At 35.8% G+C, this 25,272-nt stretch overlaps 1 protein-coding gene across 1 annotated transcript; it reads left to right on the top strand.

Annotated features, from left to right (window-relative positions):
* Positions 1-2,226: 2,226 nt before the first annotated feature.
* On the top strand, positions 2,227-24,311 carry gfral.L (GDNF family receptor alpha like L homeolog). Its single transcript, XM_018262310.2, has 10 exons — positions 2,227-2,290; positions 7,137-7,271; positions 8,675-8,827; positions 10,255-10,686; positions 12,305-12,361; positions 13,850-14,180; positions 16,629-16,864; positions 19,529-19,606; positions 21,049-21,130; positions 24,033-24,311. The coding sequence occupies exons 1-10, from the start codon at positions 2,254-2,256 to the stop codon at positions 24,100-24,102; spliced, it is 1,611 nt and encodes a 536-aa protein (XP_018117799.2). The 5' UTR covers positions 2,227-2,253; the 3' UTR covers positions 24,103-24,311.
* Positions 24,312-25,272: the final 961 nt, after the last annotated feature.

Genomic DNA, 25,272 nt, shown 5'->3' with positions numbered 1-25,272 from the left:
TGCCCATTCACTCATCTGTAGTTCATGCAAGCATTCCTGTGGTGTTGGCTTTAACCATTAGCCTTGATGCTGTCTTGGTCACAACATACCAACATTTTTAACTTTAATTGAGCCAATGAATATGTTGCTTGCAAAAAATGTCTTGCTATAGGCTGGTCGGCCTAACAAGTAGCCAAAGCTGTGCATATTGCACAAATGCTACTAGAAAATTTGTTTTACCAAAAACAAACATTTTTCACACACAAATATTTTTACAAATTTCGCCAAAGTTTCTCTCATTACTGTTAATCATGATTGAAGTCAAAATGCTTAAAAAATGAAGCTTTAAAAAGGAAATAATAATTGTACAGGTTTGAAATAAATTTTGCACCATCATCCTAGTTATGTTGGAGTGTCCTAACTCTTACACTTACTTCACTGGCAAGGAAGATTGGGGGATGTATAAAGAAGGTGCAATTACTTGAGTTCTTTAAAACAGACAGACATTATGTTTTCCCAATTCCCGTATAATACTGCAAGAAAAGGAAGGGTGTGTAAAACTCAGCAATATAAGCCAGCAAATTCTTCTACAGTTCCCTAAACTATGGAGAACTCAGTTATAGAACTGACCTCAATATCATAAAGATTTATAGCGGACAATGGAATCCTACAATTATCCTTCACTGTCCTTTCCAAGAGAATGCAATAATGAATTTGCTTATTTACCTCCCACTGTGAAAACTGTAATACTTATTTTCAATATATTTTAAATATAATTTAATAAATGTTAATTATTTTACTGGAAAATATTGACCACACATCCATACAGGACACTAGCTAAATTAAGAGACAAGATATATTATGCTGCAAATATAACTGCAAAAAAATAAAATAAAATCCTCTAAAATAAAAAAAAACATGTTATTCCTTGTCTATTATTGAATTCTTCTCTTCTAAAACATTATATTGTATAATTGCACAAAAATGTGTATCCATTCAGCACTAATAGCAATAAATTTAATTAACTCTGTTAACAAGATTGGTGAAAAGGTTGGATTCATGCCTCTGGCATAACTTTCTTAGTAGGTGTTAGGAACAATTACATTTATTACACAAAGTAATTCCTTTTTTTCTTGTATTCAATTAAAGTGTGCAGCAAGAGGGAATGCGTTAATGAAAAGCACATTTCTGTCAGAAGATATTGCAGTGACAGAGTACCGTGCTCTCAAACAGGCAATCTGGGTTGCACAATGTTATACTCACCTAAATTAGGATACTTTTAAGAATAAAATGGCTTGTTTTGAAAAATAATTTAAAAGCAAAAATAGTTTCATGCTTCATGTTTTATATTCATTGTATGTGGACAAAAAGGCCAAAGGGCCAATGTTTGTTAAAGGCGTGGTTCACCTTTACGCTGTTAGTATGATATAGACATTCATTTTTCAAGACCATTTGCAACAGTTTTTCCTTTTTTATGTTTTTTTAATTGTTTGGCTTTTTTCTTCAGCAGATCTTAAAGTTTGGAATTTCAGCAGCCACCTGTTGCTAGGGTCTACTTTACCCTGGTAACCAGGCAGTAGTTTGAATGACAGACTAAAAGATAAATAAGGGAAGGACTAAACAGAAAAATAAGTAATTCAATTGTAGCCTCACAGTGCTGTAGTTTTTTTGGCTGCTATGGTGAGTGATCCCCTCCTCCCAGGCAGAAGAAAATTCAGAAATGATTAAATATCGAAAATGAAGACCAACTGAAAGGTTCCTAAGACTAGGACAAAGTTGGTCAACCCCTTTAAACATAATGTGGATTGTAATTTGAGTTAAATTTGGATTGATTTGAAAAGACATATGGATTTGTTTTGTCCAGTTAAGTAGCATAATTCAACATTAACTAGCTGTTTGGTTATCCTCTGTGGTGCTTATTGCTCATATACAATGCATAATCATTTAGTTCAGTTACCAAAAAAACAGTGTACAATAAAAAATAAAACAACTTAAAATGCTGTAGGAAATCAGAAAAGCAAGTATTAATAAACATGTAAGGCTGCCTTTTTTATTATTTATTTAAAAAAATGATCCTTTCCACAGTTTAATCAGCATTTTGTTGTCTTCCTTGTCAGTTATAGTTAAAGTCCGAACGTTTTAGTGTTGTGTTAAACAAAGAGTTAATATCCCTGTGGGCTGGGAGCTGTTCTATGAGAAACGGTGCTGAAATCGTTACAGGTCTTTGTTGCCTTGAACTCATTAGGCGTGTGCACTTCAGTAGGATCAGTGGATATGTTCTCAGCTGAAATGAAGTACCACTTCTGCACAGGTAACCAAACTTTGATATTTTTTTACAATGATATGTACATTTTTGAATAAAGCATTATCGTATATACTTTGAAATTTCAAAATGTTTACAACTTTTGTGGCCTCCTTTGTTACTTAGCTGGTTAAAGTAATAATAGTAAGTCATATAGACCTTACAGCTAGATAACCATATTCATCTTTATTTTTCATATATCACTAAGTAAGGGTTTATTATTACAATTTATTTCATATTTATTATTTCATAGTATAGAAAGTGAGGTCCTTAGGTTTTCTTTATAATATTTTTATAATGATTATATTGATAGCATTTTGTTTTAATATTGCTCAGTGAAGTGTTAATAATAATAACTGTAAATAGCTTTTCCAGGTCTCTGTCAGCCGTATCATTGCTTTTAGTGTTCATGCTTGACTTAATCCTTGTTTATTTTGGAGCCATATGAAAACAGCGAAGTATCTGTGAACAGGTGCTCATTTAGCCTTTAAAGTGTATTACCTTGCATTGTCTTTTACAAAATAGAGTGTTATTGAAGGAAGCTATTTAAAACCTCTCCCAGAACTGTAAATAAAGCCCTGCAGAAGGGATTTTATTTTAATTTAAGCAATCATTTGTAGCAATAACTTGTTCTAAAAAAACAAAATATAAAGATTTAATACTGTAAAAACAAAAAAAGTGCAATAAAAAATATTAAAAAAAATGAAAAAATATATTTAATCAACATAACTTTTTTTAAACACAAAAATGGTCAGCAAACAGAGATATACAAATATATTTAATCAAAAAGTATTTAACTATGTAAAACATAAAATATGAACTGAAATTAAAGCTATTATAATTTTGATCAAAATCATGGTTAAGCTTATGATTCTGATCTCCGTTAGCAAAATGGTTGCCTCCAATCAATATTAATGGAAAGGTTCCTGGAAAATAGTGGGTACATGTCATTTGTGCCATTATCCTAATACTACATTTTGGAAGAACTTGAGTAATATGAATTGATCTTATTCCCTTATGTTATTGTGTTCTATTTACATCCAGTCTAGTATATCTAGGGCATTCGAAAGCATAGTTTACTTGATCTTATTTTGCTTTGCAACTTGTGTATTTAGATTTTAATTTAGATTCCAATTTACATATCTACATGTGTTGTAAATTGGGCTGCATGTTAAAATGTATACAGTAAATAGGAAACTATGGCTAATAGATCGCTGATCTAGGATGAAGTGCAAAAGCACTATAGATATTGTGCACTTTAGTGCAATGCATATACTGTACTATGTGCTGTGCATCTTTTACAGGTTTACAAACCTGATGCAAGGTGTAGGACTGTAGTGATGTCAAATGCTGAGGAGTCTAATACCTGCCAAGGCAATCCATAAGTGTAGTTATATCCTGTGCTTAACAGCACCAATTTGCATCCAGGGACATTCCAAGGGACCACTGTCATCCAACTTGCCTGAATACAGTGCACAACATTCTGCGCCTCAGCGTACAAACCGCAGTGCAAAGTGCAAAATACTAACACCTTATGTAATAAAAGGAACTAAGTTTTCCCAGGTTCGGTTTTCTCAGGTACCATCCAATAAAGTCCAAGGATCAAGTAAGTTCTGGCAAAAGTTGTTCTGCTAAAAAAGCACTATTAATGAACGCGGTAATTGCCCATAATGTTGTTAAGCTAATTTGTACAGAGAGGTATGCACAGAGGTATGCAGTTGCTGAAAATCAATACACAACTTGATAAATATGTAGTTTTGTTTGCAGCATTGCCTAGTAATGTTTGGTGTATTTGATTGCAGCCTTTTAGACAATTTGGTAAAGAGGCCACATAGTATATTTTGTTAAATAACCCCAACAGTTCTTTACATGGTACATGAGCCCTAAGAACCCTAAAAAAATCAATTAATTTAGAGCCAGAGGATTCTGTAAAACATCTATGTTGTTCAGCCAACTCCCCTTTTCCCCTATAGAAATAAAAGAATGGCAATTTACACTACTCTTATCTTTTCAGCTGTAAGCATACCACACTTTATCATTTGCACACTATTGCACACTATTTACTCATTACACATCACGGACAGGGGATTTCTTAAAAGGCTTCACAAATGATCTGAAATTCATAACCTGCACACTGTTTCAACCATTTGAATTTCTGTTCATTGTATACATATACAAGTATTTCATGTATTTTGAATTTACATATATTATATATATATATATTAATTCAACTTGTAGAATGGTTTCATCTAACTGTTCAAAAATAAGTAATTGTTAGACAATAGCAGAGTTGTTAATATTAGTAGTCATAATAATGGGTTTCAGTAGTCTCTGGAATATCAAGGCAAAACCATAAAGCTCAGACAGAAATGTGCAATATTTCTGTGTTAGTGCTGCCCAATGTTTAGATATCACTATATCTTAACTTTTCTATTACTTTTGCTTTTAGCTACTGGAAAATGTTCCCCATCTGAGATATTAAATGAGGGTCCCATTATTCTGGCCAGGAGTGATTGAGTTCTATGCAGGAGACCTTAACTTTTTAGTTAACTACCTTATTTCTTACTCTAAAAGAATCTCTCTCTCTTATATATATAGATAAAAAGGGAACTTTGTGCTCAGCACTAATTTTCAAATCATTAAGTGGGGTGCAAGGAGACAGTGACCACAAAATTCATATAGACAAATACAAGAGGTTCTCTGAACTCAACCCATTATCAATATATTAAGGACAGAGAGTTATTTTGTGCCTTAAAGGGATACTGTCATGGGGAAAAAAATTATTTCAAAATGAATTAGTTACTAGTGCTGCTCCAGCAGAATTCTGTACTTAAATCCATTTCTCAAAAGAGCAAACAGATTTTTTTATATTCAATTTTGAAATCTGACATGGGGCTAGACATATTGTCAATTTCCCAGCTGCCCCAAGTCATGTGACTTGTGCTCTGATAAACTTCAATCACTCTTTACTGCTGTACTGCAAGTTGGAGTGATATCACCCTCTCCCTCCCCCCCCCCAGCAGCCAAACAAAAGAACAATGGGAAGGTAACCAGATAACAGCTCCCTAACACAAGATAACAGTTGCCTAGTAGTTCTAAGAACAACACTCAATAGGAAAAACCCATGTCCCACTGAGACACATTCAGTTATATTGAGAAGGAAAAACAGCAGCCTGCCAGAAAGTATTTCTCTCCTAAAGTGCAGGCACAAGTCACATGACCAGGGGCAGCTGGGAAATTGACAAAATGTCTAGCCCCATGTCAGATTTCAAAATTGAATATAAAAAAATCTGTTTGCTCTTTTGAGAAATAGATTTCAGTGCAGAATTCTGATACGTTTTGAAAAAAACATGTTTTCCGATGACAGGATCCCTTTAAGCTACTAAATATTGCCTCTCGTTTAAATATAACAGGGATTGTTGTCATAAAATGCAATATATTTAAGCTGGCCAACTACGTCAAAGTCATCCCATATCTGGCCAGTCCTACACTCAACTTTCGTCTACATTCGTTTCGTATACATTTTATAAAGGGACCAAGTTTTACCTGCAAATTGCTTGCAGGGAGGGGTGTGTGTATGGATGCTGGGTTTTCTTTTGGAGGGGTTGAACTTGATGGACTTTGTCTTTTTTCAACCGAATTTAACTAACTAACTATGCTTTCAATGTTAAACCTCCCAAGCCCATTTATTGGCCACCACTGGAATCACCTAACTGTAGCTGGAAAGGGTGGGAGCTACAATATGGAGCTGGCCACTGCTCCTGTATAAACTATAGCAAACAAGGTAAAGTTGTGCTCACCAATAATTTTTACACCATTACACCGTGTGTATGCAATAAGGCTGTGACCACAAAATTTATACAAACACAAGAGGTCTTCTGCAATCAACCCAATATCCATATATTAAGGAGATTGAGATATTTTTGCCTTAAGATACTAATTAATTAAATTGGAGAGGTGAACAAAGCCCTTATTGTTTTGCACTACAATATGAAATAAGTGGTGGCAATTTAAATTCCTGTATTGCTGGGTATGCATTTCTCAATATATACTAATGCTTATGGACTTATGGACTTTTACTTATGGACTCACTGTTGCCAGAAAACTGTTTAACAAACGGTATATGACTACTCTGTTTACTTTTCTAACAGGGATGATTAACTCTATATTGGGGTTTTCAAATCACTCTTTCTAAATAACCTCTCAACATTTTTGGCACATATTTTGCTCCTGTAGTTCCCTCTCCTGAGTTTCATAAAAATTGTCACGCATCAAACTTATCCAGATGCCCATTGACTTTAATGCATTTGTATAAAAATAATTTTGACGCCCATTGACTTCAGTGTGTTTTGCGAATTTTTCAAAGTTTCGCAAATTTTTCTGTGAAATGGGGCAAATTTACCCATCACTATTGCTGACTCTTAAAATGGAAATTTCAGTTGCAATCCATAGGTTTAGTATATAATGAAGTACACAAGTGTCCTTCCTGGCCCCTATAGATAAAGACAACAAGAAAATGTACACTCTAGAGATAATAAGAAAGTGAAAAAATGACTCATTAAATCTACTGTGGAACTGAAATGGGAACTAACGTTGTTTTATTGCTTTATGGCCAGGCTCAAGAACTGTACATATATATTGTGATGTAGGCTTCGCCATGCATTGTTTAGCATGGTGGAGATACAGCAACCATGTGTTTGTACAATGGATTTAATTGTGAATTGTGAATTGAACAACTGTCTAAACACTTACTCACACATACACGTAAAAAAAACACAAAAGCAAATAATGTTTTTAAACCTTTTTTAAGTCATCTACTCAACTAAATATGATACAATTGCCTTTTCTTTAACAGTTCTGCTATTATTGTCCCTGAGATTCCCCGTGTTACAAGCAACAGATTGTTGCAATTTTAAAGAAAGATGTCAGGAAGATAAAAATGAATGTCAAGTAGTATGGAGCATCCTGCAAAATGTCTGTGATTTCTCAGGTAACTTTTTAAATTGCATGGATCTACTTTTAAACCTTTTATATTGAACAAATTTATTTACAGAAACATACATTATAATATACAAATGTCATAAAGTATGTACCCCTATTGTTATGTCAACATGATGATTATACAGGTCATGAAACTCTAAGGTGACTTTTAAAATCCTCATATATAGTACAAGGGGAACTTTATTATTATACATAAGTTTCAGTGAATAATTACATCACTAACAACCAATTATAACTGATGACATCACTAAGTACTGTCTATAACTGTATACTTTACAGACTCTTGTGTATAATATTCTTATAAATCATGCTTACTGATATGTTTTAGAGTAAGTAATGTTACCTGTGTCATATGACTCCCCAAAACATGTGTATTCTAAAAAAATATGTACCTTTTATAATAAATTTTTTCATATTTTCATTGATTATGTCTTTAATGCTTGCAATTGAAAATATGAAATAACTCTGTGGCTTTATAATTATGTACTATGAACTGACCAAAAATACTTGCTCATTGTACTTCAGTATAACTGTTAGATTCCTTTCATCGGTTATTTTGTTTGTTTATGGTATTTATTCAGCTGTGACCATTGAAAACACTACTTATATTCATCCTAAACTGTTGTTTTCTTTGTACAACACAACATATCATTTCTCCGATGCTAAAATTAGTTTTGAAATAAATAGATTTCCTTACAGAAAGATTTATTATGATTAGTACATAGCTAAAATTCTGACATATTAACAATGAGGAAAATATGAAGAAATGTCACCCAATAAACCTTAAATTAAAATGTTGCTTTATATTTATTAATTACAGAAGAAGCAAAGTCACATTCACTTTGGGGTGCCAAAAGTTAGGCACCCCAAAGTGATTGTAATCACTTACCTGGGTCAGTTCTCCTGTTAGTAGAAAACTGCCCTAGTCCTGGGTTCTTTTCAGCAAACATCACACCGCGATCCTCTGCTTCCACTTTCTTTAAAATCCCAGGACTGAGGCATATGCAATAGAAAGTCTGCTTTTTTTATTTAAGTTTGGCTTTTCACTCCGCTTCCCATGCACATCCATGCAAAGAAAGTAAAAGCAGAAAGAGGATTGCCCCATGGTGCTTGCTGAGAAGTATGCCAAACTGGGACAGTTATCTTCTGATAGGAGCACTGGCCTGGGGTATCAGGTAAGTGAATACAATCACTGGCGCATGCCTAACTTTTGATACCCCAACTGATTGTTGACTTTCCTTCTATAAAAAGCATGGACTTATCTTGCAATCAAGAAATGCGGGTAAAACAATCCAAAACCAACTTTTTTTACTTATATTATTGATGTGCTGTTTTACTAACAGCAAATACAATTGTAAATTGTATAAACTATAGCTGTGCTTTAAATTTTAGACAGCAACTGTCAAATAAGAGACCCAGAAAGCTGCAATACAACCATCCATTTCATAATTAAGAAATATCCAGAGTTTAAGGGCTGCACATGCTCTGAAGATATGAATTGCAGCATTAAAAGACTGCTTGGGAAGCAATGCACTGCTGGTAAAGGTAAATAAAAATATATATTTCTATGTAGATATATTTTTAATTCGTTAGTGCTACTTGTGCAAACTACACTGTACAATAGAACAATACATTAGCGGAGCAAACGGGTCAAAACAGTTACAGCTGAGATTATAGTTATGGGCTAAGTAGCAAGAGTAAGAAAGAGCAAGAGTAAGAGTAAGAAAGTCCCCACAGAGCTTTTGTCTAGTTGGATGGGTAGAGTGTTCAAAGTGGTAGTGTTAGCTTTTTTTGTTGAGACTGAAAGAAGATTATCTACAGAGGAATTTAGGAGTTTCATTCATTCAAGCAGCACGGGAGAAAAGTTTAAAGGGGTGGTACTCCTTACTTTAAAGGGATACTGTCATGGGAAAAAAAATTTTTTTCAAAATGAATCAGTTAATAGTGATACTCCAGCAGATATCTGCACTGAAATCCATTTCTCAAAAGTGCAAACATATTTTTTTATATTCAATTTTGAAATCTGACATGGGGCTAGACATATTGTCAATTACCCAGCTGCCCCGAGTCATGTGACTTTTGCTCTGATAAACTTCAATCACTCTTTACTGCTGTACTGCAAGTTGGAGTGATATCACCCCCTCCCTTTTCCCCCCCAGCAGCCAAACAAAAGAACAATGGGAAGGTAACCAGATAACAGCTCCCTAACACAAGATAACAACTGCCTGGTAGATCTAAGAACAGCACTCAATAGTAAAAACCCATGTCCCACTGAGACACATTCAGTTACATTGAGTAGGAGAAACAGCAGCCTGCCAGAAAGCATTTCTCTCCTAAAGTGCAAGCACTGGGCTACTAATCTCTAGGTATAAGGGCCTCTAGGTATTGATGCAGTTGCAGTCTTTCTTTTGGATACCCAGGCTATGGTCAGAAATAGGTCAGGGCACAGGCCAGTCTACTTTAATGATAATGTATTTACATAACGCCACTTCCAGGGTTTTGCCAGCAAGTCATAACAACCTTGGTAAAGACACCAGGCTATAGTGTTGGGCTTCACCTATACAGTGAAGAAAGTAAAGAAGAGTCATGGAACTGTAATATTTTTATGCAGCTATTAATAACACACAAATACAAAGAAACACAGAAAATAATAATTAGGGGCAATTTACAAAAATATCAGTTTGAAATATTTTTCTTCAAAGTTTAAAAAAAAGCAGTATTTTTGTTTTTGTGAAATTTATTTATTTTAAAAAAAATTATCTTGAGTTTTTTGCATTGATTTACTACTCAGCTCTGAAAAAAAATTAGAGATTTAAAATGCAATTTCTCTCTAGCAAATCAATCCTTTACTATGTCTGTAATAATTTAATATCTCTTTGTACTTAACACAGTACTGCAATTTTCTGTTACAATCTTAGAAAAAAAGATGAGACTTAATTATTGTGTTTTCTTTTAAATATTTCCCCATGCAGTTTACACAAATCCTACAGAACCTATAAAGCCTCACATTCTGCAGAAAAGTTCCCCAAAATATTCAAAAACAGCAGGTGTCATTCCACTGGCAACACAAAATGATTGTTATTTAGCTAAACAAAACTGCAAACTAGACCAGCATTGCTTTGATTTGTATGAAAACTTTAAAAATTGCTGTATCACAAATGCAAACCTATGCACTACTCATGGATCACACGAAAAATGCCTCTCAGCTTGGAGTGAATTAAAAACAACTGTTATGGGGAACTGTGGATGTTTGTATCCAGCTAAGGAAAAATGTTCGAAAATCTGGAATGGCATCTACAATAATTCTTGTTTAAAACATGCTAGAAAAAAGGAATGCACATTGACAATCACGGAAGAAAAGAATGAGAAAAATGAGGTTCCTGAAGCTGCAGACATTGTTTCAAGTGAGTATATACAATATCATATATACCTGAGTGCAGAGGGCCTATTTATTAAACCTCAAATTTGTCTGGTCGAGTAGACAAAAAAAACAAAATTTTTTAAAGATTTATTATGCTCCAAAACTGCTAAAAATTAGAATCCAAAAATACTCCAGCTAAAACCTGTCAAATTCATGGAGCAGTCAATGGCAGATGGTCCCCTTAACAAGCGGATCATGTTTTTTACCTTCTTTATTCTCAATAGTCTCGGGCTGTTTGCATTGGTTTTCGTTCAATAATCCAATAAATTCAAGTTGTCGCATTGACAATTCGAAAAAGTAGCACAATTCGAATTGACACACAATTTTGTATAAACATTTTTCTGCACTGACTTTTGTGAGAAAAAATGGTAGATTAAGGGGAATCAAGTTTCGGAGTTTGGTCGAATTTTGTATTAATTAGAGTGAGAAAAAGTCGAGTTTTAGTAAATACCCCGCCTGGTGTTTCTGTTCGGACACTCTATCTTTTTCATTTTTTAGTTTCTCATTCAAACCACAACCTGGTTTCTAGGGTAAATTGGACACTAGTAACCAGAATAAGCAGTACTGCACTCTCATAACAACTCTACAAAGTCTTGGTGCAGATTGCAAAGTACTTTTTAAAAACACATAAAACCTACCTGTTTCAACCTAATCTGAAGGCTTTTACAACACTGAAGCTGACCATACATAGGGAGATCTGCTCATTTGGTGACGTTGCCAAATGAACAGATCTCTCCTTGATTTGCCAACCTTGAGGGAGGGCATGTCAAAATACAAAGATGTACCCAGAATGAATTTTGATCAAATAAATCGGAGGACCCCATACACTGCCCAACAAACTGCAGACTTAATCTGTCCGAATTTTATATCTGGGGGGGCCTTTAGGCTAATGCCAGATGGGGCTGAAAATTGGGCTGTAGAAATACACAGGCCAAGAATGAGCCTCCTCTTCTTCCTTCACCCAGAACAATTTTGTCAGCCGGGGGGTAAAGGCACACAGGCATGGGATGCAAATGCCAGCATAGGGGCTGATTCTCTGCCTGCATATTTCAGCAGCCCAATTTTCAGCCCGTCTGGCATTAGCCTAAAGCTGGCCATAGATGCAAAGATCCGATCATTCGAATCAAAGTAGTAAAAGAACAGATCAGCCGATGTTCTGCCCCTGACAACAATCGTACGACAAAGCTGGTGACAGTCTCCCACTGAAAATCGTACGATCGGCAATACATGCAGAGATATTATCGGCAGCCGACAGAAATCTTTTAACCTGTCCGATCAACCAAACGACTTATCTCCTTGGGACGAAAAAATGTCTCTCCACACACGGTCTGAAAATTGTACGAATCCTCGATTCATACGATCGGATCTTTACGTCTATGGCCAGCTAAACAGAGGAAGTGGATTTGGTGACCTGAAGTTTTCATTTGATTACCAATATTATCGAGATGTGCTACTATCTTAACAATAGAATACATAAATATGTCAATTCTGTCAACTGACTGCACAAAAGTATTTATTTAGTTAGAAACACTGTTATGCTGATTTTTTTAGACTACCTATAAGGCAAAGTAATAATTATGTATAATTTGTTTTCTTTTCAGATGATTTAGACTCCACCATCGCCTTAAAATGGGAGTTAAGTTCACTAACAAGACTTGGTAACTTTTTACACTGTATATCTGCATGTTACAGATATATATATATATATATATACTGTGAGCCATTATTCATTCTGTTTGGAGAGTAATAATGTGCCTCTAATAGTTTATAGATACAAATATTCACATTGCATGAATACAATATACAATAAATTGTATATTGCTACAATATTTGAAAAGTAGAAGTAAATCATTTATCTAGTGATTGTACTTCAAATAGCTATAACTATGGAATAAATACCTGCATTATATGTTTTAACTCATCTAAACTTGATTCAGACAACTTCACTACCAATACATGAGAGGCATTCTTATTTTGTATTCTTTAATACAGTGTGGATTTAATCATGTATCACCATTACTGTCTCCATCCTACAAAAGGTATATAATAAATATCAAGCCACATACACAATCATTTGAGTAAGGCTGCTTTCGAAAGTAACAAATTAGTTACCTCTGAAAAACAGATAACAGACACAGGGGTCATTTATTTAGTGTAGGGCAGGGTGCAAAGTGCAAAAATTGATAATCCACAAGTTCTGTGCTTTGCACCCTGCCTTAAAGTTTATAAAATTGCTGCAGGTCTATTGGCTCCACAACAGAGACCTGTGTTCCCCCGATGAATACAGCACTGCCTGCATTGGTAGCAATGTATTCATGTGGGGCAGGCAAGGGCACATAGGGGCACCCGTGCATTATTCAAACATCCTTACTACACCTACTTGCTTACTGCAAGACCTATGGAAGGTATTAAGACAGGATTGCCTTACATTCATTGGTGCTGTGTTCTGCATTTTCACACCTGATTTTTTTATCTGCTACTAAGGGGGGGAGGGTTCTTGTACCCCTTAGTGCAGGGGCGATCCTGGCCCCTCCGCCGCCTGAGGCAGCAGCTATTGCTGCTGCCCCCTCCCCCGGAAATTCGCTCTTAAAGTACCAGGAGCAGCATTTTTGCCGCCCCTGGTACCTAGTGGGGCGCTGCCGCCTGAGGCAACAGCCTCAACTCGCCTCATTGGTGAAGCACCCCTGCCTTAGTGCTCATGAACTCTCATCAGGGGTCTATATAAATTACCATTTGTTATATAGGATTGTCTATGCAGTGCTTTTAAAAAAAACAAGTCCAGCCAAATGATTAAGGAACTGCTTTGTTTTTTCTAATGTTCTTGCCTTTAAATGCCATTTCCTTGCTTTCTAATTCTCTGAAAATCCTTTTGTTACTCTGTCTCTATTTTCCTCCTCTTGCCCTCCATGTTTTCTATTATTCCTGTATATGTAATGTCCAGAACTGCTGATCTAATTCCCTTTATTCTTTATTATTTTTTTGTAATGTTTCTGAATGTGATAACATGAGTCACAAGCAATATGCTCAGGTCCAAAATCTTAAAGTATTGTGTGCCAAAGAATGACGTACAGTAATTCCAACTGTTCGAACATATAGAAAAATAACAATGTAGGCTCTATTGTTAAATGCTATTATTTTATTTTTAGAATACAGCAGCCCAATGTCTTGTTTTGAAGTAGCAACCCTTTGCGTCAGAGATGAAGTGTGCAACAGACACTTGGCAGCACTGCTACAGATCTGTAAAGTCAATGGAAATGTATGTAATAAAACAGGCTGCCAGAGAGCAACACAATCATTCTACACCACAATGCCTTTCCACGTCTCTGAATTGTTCGCTTTTTGTGATTGTGCCCAATCTGATGAGGACTGCAAAAGTACAGGTGATGACCTTCATAGCAAGCCGTGTGCAGTTCAAACTGACACTGCCATCTCTTGTCTTGATGTAATTCGTGGGTGCCTTGAAGATGAGCTATGCAGGTAAGTAATTGGTTGTACATGTTATGTAGCACACCCTTTAGTGCACTGTGTGAATTATAGTGTGTGACCAGGACCAGGTCTGCTTGTACTGTACCACTGACCCACGTTTACCTGAGCAACTCCCGGTACCTTGTGTAGTTCCATGTAGCAAATGATCCAGTCACAGATATGTTTTCTTGCAGCAAAATAACTGGTTTATTAACAGTGAACAGTTGAAATGAAGGAATTTACAGGCACTTTGATGTAATGCAGTGCAATAATAGCAGAGGTGAAATAAGCAAGATATAGGTTACCGCACTCCTTGGGCAATTCCTCCCATCGAGTAGAGCTTTGTGTATAGGGATACTAAGCCTGAGGTCTTGTATCTTGGCAACCTGACTGGTCCTCAACTCATCCACTGAAGTCCCTGCACTAGTGGTGGACTCACCACGGGGTCCTAACCCCACTATTTCTTCTCGTTGGAGTGGAAGCTGCTCACTACCTTCCCTGAGTCTTTCTCTTGCTCCTAGAGCAACTATGACAAAACATACTAGCACTATATAAATCTAACTTTTACCAAAACTGCAACTCTGGGCCTGTAACACCTCCCAGAGAGGTGAGGTCCCAGGGAAGACCTTGAGCACATGGTGCTGTATCCTTTTATAGTTTCACATACTACCCCCTAGTGGGCAAACCATAGCCTAGAGTAAATCCAGTGGGCCCAGGAAGGGAGACATAGCTATCTGGGTATACTAAAGGACCACTTAGGTGTCCAAATACAAAGGGGGAACTGCCTTAGTTACTATACCTAAAACTCAGGGTCCCTATAGTTGTTTGTATTTTATGGACCTACATGTTTGACGGTGTGTGATTGCTTATATGGACTCTCTAGAGGAGACATAGGACAGAAACTTAGCAAACTAAATAAAAATAAAAACACCAGTCGGAGAGCGCTTCTGTGATCCATCATTGCCTCTCAGAGAGGAAAGTATTGTTACTTAAAGAATATATTAATTCACAGAGAGAATGAAAGATTTGGAATTTAAACTTGTTGACCCTTGAAAAAGCTTGACAAAGGGCCTACGTTGCCCTGGCAGGGGGTACAGCTTGCACTCGTGGCTGCAAGGAGCTTCGACCACTTTTGTAACACACTTGAACCAAAAAGAGGTACACACCAGCACCCCTAGTTATTTTGCCATAGGCATGTGCAGTGTTGGACTGGGATGCTTGGGGCCCACCAGAAAACCTAGACCATGGACCCATTGGCCAATCTAATTTTCTTCAACTACTCACTTAACCTTTTTATTTTCTTAGTACTTTTTCTTTACATGATATACTCTATTTTTCCATCTGGCCTCTTTGTTTCCATAAACAATTAGGGAATGAACATGAAATTGTAACAAATGCTTAGAAGAAGGAGGGCCTACTGACACCTGGGCCCACCAGTAGTTTTACTGGTATCCTGGTGGGCCAGTCCAACACTGCCACGTGCCTCTTCTGCCTACCCCCAGTTCCTACCCTGCCTGTCAGATACATCAAGCAGCAGACAAGTGTAGATGGGCAATGTAAATAGAAGAAGGAATAGAATTGTAAGGCAAATAATATCACTGTTTACAGGTGGAGGAACAGTCATGTGTGGTATTAGCCTTTGATAAATTTAAAATACATTTTAAAGTCCTCTGATTTGTAGTTTTGCCACACATTACTGATGTAGGAGGCTTCACAGTAATGGTGGCAACTGAATAAAGTATTGTTACTAAATGCCAGTGTGTGTGCACAAAAAAGGTACTCACACAAAAATGTAGACAAAACAGTTATATTAATAACATAAAACAGTAAAATATAGGTAAAATATGTCTGAACTGAGGTTTAAGAAAACAAAAAATAGTAATAACAACAGAAAACTAGCCTCAAGATTAATTCTGGTTGCAAGGCATTGCTGACCAATGTAAATAGAGGAAGGAATAGAATTGTAAGGCATATAATATCACTGTTTAAATCATATGTTAATTTGATTGTTAAATTCCCCATTACATCAATTTATGACAAAGCTGAGAAATTACATGCAAACTTCAAAATAATAAAGCTTTAAAAAAAATCTTTCAAATACATTTTTAAAATAATAAACTCAAAAATAATAAATTGAACTTTGAAAATAATACATCCAAGCTTTAAAATAATAAATTTTTCGGCCTGTTGCTTTAGACAATGTTCTGAGAAGAAGATTAGCTTTTTATCATTATAATTTAATTACGAGTGTATTCATTTGGAAATGTTGCTATTATGTCTTTATTACTGTTTATTTTACCTCAGAAAACAGAGTGCGAAAATATTGAGAATATAAAAGAAGTATTGTGTATTAAGTGTCAAACAATCTCATAAATTGCAGGGCCATTAAAGGAACATTTTCATCACCCTGTATTAACTACCTGCAATTTAGCAAACGTCTGTATTTACACTTATCTACAGGCCAACGTATGAAACCTATCTGTCAAAATGCTGGTGTGGAAATGATGAAAACTGCTTATCGGACATCAGCTTGGAGGATCTAAGCTGCTCTGGAAATGATACTTGCAAAGCTGCCTATATTGCTACTCTTGGTACAGACCTTCACATGCAGTGCACCTGTAACCCAGCTCTCGGTGTAGAGGATCATCATTTATGCAGACAATTTTATCACATGGTCCATAGCAAATCCTGCTTCAGTAAGTTTCTCAGCAGCATTTGTGGAATATTAGAAACTATTGTATCAATTATAAGAGCTGCCTTTAATGAAACCCCTGAATTCTGCTTAGCAGGGCCAAACATACTAATGTATCATTTAGAACAATTTACAGAGTTGGTGACCCCCCCCCCATCTGCTTAAGAAAGACATAAGAAGGTGAAAAAATGAAACTTCACAAATAGAAAATAGAAAGTAATTGAAAAAATTATTTATTTCTGTAGACCTATCTGAAAACAACTGAACTGAAAAAAGTGTTTATAGTGGGAGCTTTTCTCTTATCTAAAATCTAATTTAAAGGGTTGGTTCACATTTAAAGGGATTCTGTCATGATTTTTAATGTGTAATTTTTACACAAAATTATTCCACTATAAAATGTAATTCCTAAATCAACAAGTATAATTTAGTTGTAATATTTGTGTGTAGGCAGCCATCTCAGATAATTTTGCCAGGTCATGTGCTTTCAGAAAGAACCAACACTTTAGGATGGCACTGCTTTCTGGCAGTCCTATGTTTCTCCTACTCAATATAATTGAATGTGACACAGTGGGACCTGGATTTTTACTATTGAGGTCTGTTCTTAGATCTACCAGGGAGCTGATATCTTGTGTTAGGGAGCTGCTATCTGGTTACCTTCCCATTGTTCTGTAGTTAGGCTGCTGGGGGGAAATGGGGTGGGGAGGGAGGGGTGATATCACTCAAATTTGCAGTACAGCATAAAGAGTGAGTTTATCAGAGCACAAGGCTCTGGGGAAACTAACAATATGTCTAGCCCCATGTCAGATTTCAAAATTAAATATAAAAAAATCAGTTTGCTCTTTTGAAAAATGGATTTCCATGCAGAAGTCAGCACTAATAAACAATGCATTTTGGAAAAAAAAATGTTTTCCCATGACAGTATCCCTTTAAGTTAACTTTTATATGCTTTTTATGTTGTAGAATGGTCAGTTCTTTGAAACTTTGCACTGGGTTTTAATTTTTTTTTACAGTTTTTCAATAATTGCTTTTTTCTTCTGACTCTTTCCAGCTTTCAAATAGGGGTTACTGACCACAACCCCATCTAAAAACAAATGTTCTGTAAAGTCACAAATGTATCACTACTTTGTATTACTCATCTTTATAATCATCCCCTCTCCTATTCATATTCCAGTCTCTTATTCATATCAATGCATGGATGCTAGCGTAATTTGGACCCCAGCAACCAGCTAAAGAGCTGCTGAATAAAAGCTATATAACTCAAAAATCCATGAAAAAAAACAATGAAAACCAATTGCAAATTGTCTCAGAATATCACTTCCTAAATCAGTGCTGTACAACTTCTGTGGTACCAGGAGCCAGAATTTTTCTGGTCTATGTAGTGAAGGGCCGTAATGAAAGCCAGTGTTGACCACGTCCCCTTTTAAGCCACACTCACTTTAAACCAAACCCATGTTACCACAAGAAGTTTTAAGATCATATCCACATTAATGGTGGCAGCACACCAAAAAAAACCAAATGGTTGGTGCTCACTGCAGGGATATCACTCATCCCTCATATGTGAAAAATGTAAGTCATATTAAACCATACCCTTAAATACATATGCCTCCTCCTCCCCGGTAGGTAACAGAGCATCCCCCCCCCAGCACATGATTAAACATCTTAGGGGCCCCAACAATAATTTCCAAATGCTAACACCCCCCAGAACAAACCATACCAGGCTCACATTCCACAGGTAGTGTAGGGCGGGCAAAGTATGGCACACAAAAGGAGCATAGGACAGGCAGAGTATGGCACACAGGGAGCATATGGCAGGCAGAGTATGGCACACACACCAGGAGCATAGGGTAGGCAGAGTATGACACACACAGGTAGCATAGGGTAGGCAGAGTATTGCACACACAAGTGGCATAGGGAAGGCAGAGTATGGCACACACAGGCAGAGTATGACACACACAGGGAGCTTGTGGCAGACAGAGTATGACACACACAAGGAGCATAGGGCAGGCAGAGTATGACACACACAAGGAGCATAGGGCAGGCAGAGAATGGCACTTTCAGTCTGGGTCTGAGCTGCAAACATTACAGGTCTTTAAAGATGGGGTTTAGGAGTGTGAGCAATAGAGTTGTTACAGATGTGAACAATGAAGGAGGTTACGGTCTCAATGTGAGGTATTAACGAACAATACAGGGGACAGTTAATCTAATTTCTGATATTTTTTAAAGTTTACACAAGATAAGCAGTCACAGCAGTCAGACTTTCATGTGGGGGGCTACACAAGGGGGGTCTCAGGCCACCAGTTGAACAGCACTGCTCTACATCATACTAAAAGTTAACCCAAAGGTGAACAACCCAACACTCTGTGCTCTAGCAATATACACAAATGCCTATTTATAATTTGTATACTGTATATCCCCAGTTCCATTAAAAATCTGTACTAAACAAGGTCTGCCTCTCTTTATTACACTGTTCCCTTTGTCCCTACCCCATTCTTTTGGGATTTTTAGAAGCTTAGTTATCAATGGGTGAATTTGATAAGCACACTTCCAAAAATCTTATAGGCATCTGCTGAATCCTGACAATATCATCTACTAGATGAGATTAAAATTTTACATTCATTTTTCAAAATATATTTGTACTGATCTGACCACCTGCTCTTTTCCCTTCTAGAAAGAGTTACTCACAGGAACTTCCATAAATTAAACAGTGAATCTGTTATATTAGCAGGTTCTCACTCCTTACAGAACGGTAAGATTTCTAAATGTATACTTTCAAAAACAATCATTTAACGTATAGTATAGAATTATAGCAATAGAAGTAATTCATTCTAATGAGGAAGGGCATTTGTTGTTATTTGATTACTGCTACCCTCTGCAGATATTTTCCCATTCACAACATTTTGTTATTTCTTGAACTAAACAGGACAAAAACTGAAATTGAAGCTACTTCATGTTTGATCCTTGCAAGGTAGTTAATTAGATTACCAGAGTTTAGATGATTTCCCTGCATAATGGACTCCTGCTAACAAAACAGTCACAACCAAGGGTTTAGGAAGGGGTTGTATACTGTAAAACAAATGATTTACTTTGCAAGTGCCTAACATGGAGTAGTGTCAGTCTCTCTGTTTGCTCTGATAAGCCCAAGAAATAACAAAATGCACACACAATAGGCAAAAATTATATTCAGCACAAGCCATACTCATGAAACTCTTGTTGAACAAGGGGTTATATTGCTGCTGCCTTTGTTGTGTGCAGGGTCGGACTGGGGGGCCCGGGGCCCACCGGGGCTGCATTTTCAGGGCCCACCTCCGGACCGGACTTTCCCACCTTCGCAAACATGCATGTTGGCGCATGCGCGCAAGTGCACAATGTGGTTTTGCTGTGACCGACCCGTATATGGGAGGTCGCTGCAGGGGTAAAAGAACCATTGCAGGGTGCGGATCTGGGTTGGCGGGGCCCACAAGAGCCTGGGGCCCACCGGGTTTTTTTCCGGTGTCCCGCCAGCCCAGTCCGACCCTGAGTGTGTGCCTACTGGGGCATCCACCATATTTACACTCAAGATTTGGTTATCTGAAGACAGTCTCAGTAATAATCTAGGCATTGGTTTTAAAGTCCATCCCAATGTCTCGTTACCCAAAAAAATTCCTACATATTCAAAAAATTTCTACCACCTACATATTCAAACAATTTCCTACCTCCTACATATTTCATAAATGTTTTCCTGCATGTCTGTGTATTGTAATGTGTTCTATAGTTATCACTTACTTACATTATGCTTTTTTCCTATGCAAAACAATGTTTTTTGGGTGTGTTGATAAATCTGTTATATTTTATCATTATCTGTTTCTAGCTAACTCTTTCTTCCCTTCTCTCCTCTCATTTATACAATGCATTTATCTCCATGTGCAGCTTGCCATATGTTTCCAGTAAGTGAGTGACTTTGATAGATATTAGGAGTCTTATACTGCAAAAGGAGCATCTGGCACTTGACAATATATAATAGACAAGACAGTTTAGTCAAAATGCCAATACTACTAATAAATCACACCTGCTCATTTTATAATAGTGATGCATTCCCGCACATACACAAAAAATATCACCTTGACTCTCTTCTCTAAATAAATGGCAAGTGACACATCGTGTGAATTGTAATACCTTTGGAAGATATTCAAAAGACATTTTATTTTCTAGGTTCCATGATTTATATAGCAGCTTACATCTCGGGAGTCATTTTAGTTTCTGCCATAATTCTTCTGGCTTTGCTTCAGGCAAGGTATTTAAACAGAATAAAAATAATTGATGTTGTATGTGTAATTACGGATTTGTAGACCTAATGATTCTCAGAATGTGATATCACCATGAATAATTATTGTTTGCATTACCTTTTATTATGGTATATATACTAATAAATTAGCATTTCAGTGAATTATAAGCTTAGTCTCTCCGTGTGTTGTAGAACTGAAGCTTCCAAAATCCTTGGAAAAGCACAAGGCTCCCAGATGGTTCTGGGATTTGTAGGCCAAGTATATCTCAACATTCTGCATTTTTCACTGGCCTAAATATTTATTGTGACGGGTTTGCATATTTATCTAGAGGCCCACAGGTTGCTCATCCCTGATGTTGATTCTTTTCATTGTATATGTAGTACTACTTTATGGTTTGGATTATTCTAAATCTACTCAAATACCATGAGATAATATATAAGGCCAGAGAGTGTAATATTTAGTAACCAGAATATTACATCAATGTTTGCTGAAAGGTTACTGTCATCATGTAGTTACTCTTTTTTATGATCCCATCAGTTTTCCTACACATCTCTAAACATTGCTGTTATTCTCTATTAACATCTGCTTCTCGCATATCAGTTTATTTTAAAAAATTCAAAGCTTGATTTTTCCACATCAGCCGGCCTTATGTCTTTCTCCCATTTTTCTACACCTTTGTAATCAAGCACACAAGTTGCCATTACTCCTCTTGGAGTTTTTCGATTGCTGAGTTAGAGTACATTACAAGGCCGAACTGTTCTGTCCGAGGATCTTCTGGTGGGCCCAGACCCTTATAACATTTAGTTATATCTATTTATCTCTTATTATCTATGTAATTGTTGTGAGAGTGGGCTCTGGATGTTTCATCCTCTTATGAGTCCTAAATAGCCCAGTCTGACATGGAGTATTTTAAAGAGTTATTTTTTGCGGTTGTGTGGAATATGATTAATCATATTCAATTTCAGCCTTTCTTTATTCTAAAGAAAAATATATACTTATTATTGAAGGTTAGAAGTTCTGTAGTGTGTTTTGAGTTTTTATAAAAAGAGCTGACCATTACACAGAATAAGCTACACTGAGTGGTTTATTTTTTGTAGTGAGATTTGTTTTTTTCAAGGAAATTCAGGTATACTAACAATGAAATGGTTGTATAGTTTATTAACAAATAGCTACAAGTTCTGACCCTCCAATGCTCACTAAAGGCCAAAGTTGGGGCTTTATATTGGCAATACTTTCCCCCATTTGTAATAAATAAAAGGCTCTAAGTTTGGTCAGGAGCAGTAACCCATAGCAACCAATAAGATGTTTGCTTTTAAACATGTGACCAGGAAATTGTACTTGCTGATTGGTTGCTATGGGTTACTGCCCCTGGGTAAATTTATTGCCATTAATTACATAACTCCCTTTATTTTTAAAGCTTCTTGATCATATTTAGGGCAATGTTATTTTTCTTTATTACTACAACATGCAACTGCTCTTTGATTACCATTTTTTTATTTAGTTGTTTATTTTTGATGGCCTTTAGTTTATAGGTTATTTTACGATTTAACTTTTTTTTCTTATAATTTAACATATCACTATACACTAAGGGGGTTATTTATTATGCTCCGAATATCCGAAATTCGAATAATTTGTAGTTTTCAGACTAAAAAAAAACTATGAAATTTTCGGAATTTATTATAATAAATCCATTGCGTGGCAACATTATTCAGATGCCCATTGACTTTAACGCTGGCATCAATATTGACACAAGCGGCAAAATTTGCGTTTTGCCAATTTTTTGCCATTTCGCTGGAAATTCGTTAATTCATTGGCGAAACTGGTAAAATTCGTCCATCACTAGTGCAAAGTGAAATGTTACAAACACAACATGACACTACAAAGCCATCATATGAACAAGCACAATGGTTGGAATGGAACGATTTGGGGTTGCTTCATAATTATTACAGACAATTATTGTTCTAATTTATTATTGTTCTAATTTAGTATGGGATCTATTATCCACAATTCTTGGGACCTAGGGTTTTCAGTTATGGGTTTTTTTCCCATAAACTGGATCACCTTAGTAAAACTACTAAAACTTTTAAACATTAAATAAATTAATTAGGGTTATTTTGCCACAATATGGATTTATTCAGCTTAGTTACCATCAGGTTCATGATATTGTTTTATCATAACACAGAAAAAAGAAAATCATTTTTAAAAATGTAATTATTTGTTTGAATTCTATAGGAAATTGCTTTCCCATAATTTTGAGCTTTCTGGATATCCGGTTTCCAGATAAAAATGTCCCATACTTGAATATTTCACCCATGGCTTCATCATAGTGGCTTATTTTATGTCAAATCTGTTATGTGCTGTTTGTCAAGTGATATTAGATGTATTTCATTTTAGAGGACTAGATGATTGTTTTTATATACCGATATTTTATATTGATATATTAACTCAGATTTGAAAGACAGTAATCATTTTTCACATGAATGTATTACTCTTTATATAGCACAAATATGTTACTTTGTTCTAAATGCAATTATTTTCTGAATCAGACTCATTGCGACCAACTCAACTGTTTTTTTCTAATTTCATGTGATAAACACCTTCCATGTCAAATGAGCACATTAGCATACTAAAGAATAGCTTCTGTAAATTTGTGGTCTGTAAACATAATTCCTCATTAAAAGGCATTGTGGAATTTAGATGTGAAGAAGTATAATCTGTCGCATTTATTTCTCTTAATTTACAAAATGTCTCAGATCTGGAATGTGTAGCTAACAGACTATTCATTCAAAGCACAAATGTTTTAATATTTCATAACTAGTAATATAAAATCTAGTATTGTTTGTATCATGCTTTCTTTTAAATCTTGATAAATTTAATAGGGTAAAATTAAACCCAATTTTTTTCTTCTAGGGCCTGCAGGACACGAAAAAAGGAAAATCTTCCAAAAGGAAATGTTTCTGAAAGTTTAATGGATTCTTAACAACTTTCATTCTATTAATATATATATATATATATACTTACATTTTTGACTTATGCACAGTAGTGTTTGCGTGCCGTAATTTGCATTATTTTTGTTACCTGCAACAAATTAAATATTTACCTTGCCTATACATTTAGATAATAGAATACATTTAGGGGGTTATTTACTAAGCTCCGAATACCCGAAATTCCCCGAAATCCTAAAAAATTAGTGGGTTTTTTTTTAATATAAAATCGGAAAATCCGAAAAAATTTACTATTTTTTTGGAATTTATTAAACCCCGAGGGCCAAAAAGACCGAATATAAAAACACGGCATCTCAAACCTGTCGAGGTTGCATAAAAGTCAATGGGAACAGTCCCATTGATTTTTGGTTGTGTCGGGGGTTTCGAGCAATTTCACAATGTTTTCAGAGCTTTCGGGTGAAAACTCCAAAAAATTCAGATATTCCAGGGAAAATTCATGAAAAAAACATGAAAATTTGAGCTTTTCCCACAAAGCAAATTTTCGGAAAAATTAAATAATAAATAAGCGTTAAAAACCCGAGCGGGTTAGATCGGAGTTTGTAGCAGCCGATATTGAGATAAATTCGGACCTTGATAAATAAGCCCCTTATAGTGTTAAATAATGTGATTGTGCTTTGGGGGCATGGATTATGCTGTACAAGGAAATTCATATATTGTTTTATTTTTTACTTTTACATTTTATTTTTTTAAATTAAACTATGTAGACAATTTTTGGAATTATTAAACATTCTAAACACCAATTTTTGCAATATCTTGTTAGTGTATAAATAACGGAATTCACGACGCAATGTTGATTCAGTGACGCTTGCTGCTTTAGCCCAGGTAGGCTTGTATCTCTGGATACCCAACCACAAATCTGATCAACCTCAGCTTCCTTTATAGGAAGACAGAAAGGTATATGGCCTAGCAATGGGGGAGAGGTGGTGTTGATTGGGTGGCATTTTTGATACTATAAGCATAACTATGAGCAGCTGAAAAAAAGAGGATTAATCCATGGCCAGGTCTGTAGTTTTCTCAGAGGCTTTGCAGATAAATATTATCAGCATAAGTATTCCATTTACTAAGCACAATTCTGCTGTAAATATTGAGAGTTTAGTACTTCCAGGGAGGTTCTATCACTATCATTATAGTAAAACCCTATTTCT

The sequence above is a fragment of the Xenopus laevis genome, chromosome 5L, assembly GCF_017654675.1.
Source record: "Xenopus laevis strain J_2021 chromosome 5L, Xenopus_laevis_v10.1, whole genome shotgun sequence".
Taxonomy (NCBI): Eukaryota; Metazoa; Chordata; class Amphibia; order Anura; family Pipidae; genus Xenopus; species Xenopus laevis.
This window is presented reverse-complemented; position numbering and strand designations above follow the sequence as displayed.

Excerpts from the sequence above, each read along its gene's own strand:
- gfral.L (XM_018262310.2), top strand. The coding sequence starts at position 2,254 with ATGTTCTCAGCTGAAATGAAGTACCACTTCTGCACAG. Across the intron at positions 7,272-8,674 it reads AAATGTCTGTGATTTCTCAG|ACAGCAACTGTCAAATAAGA; the intron begins GTAACTTTTTAA and ends TTTAAATTTTAG. Across the intron at positions 12,362-13,849 it reads AAGTTCACTAACAAGACTTG|AATACAGCAGCCCAATGTCT; the intron begins GTAACTTTTTAC and ends TTTTATTTTTAG.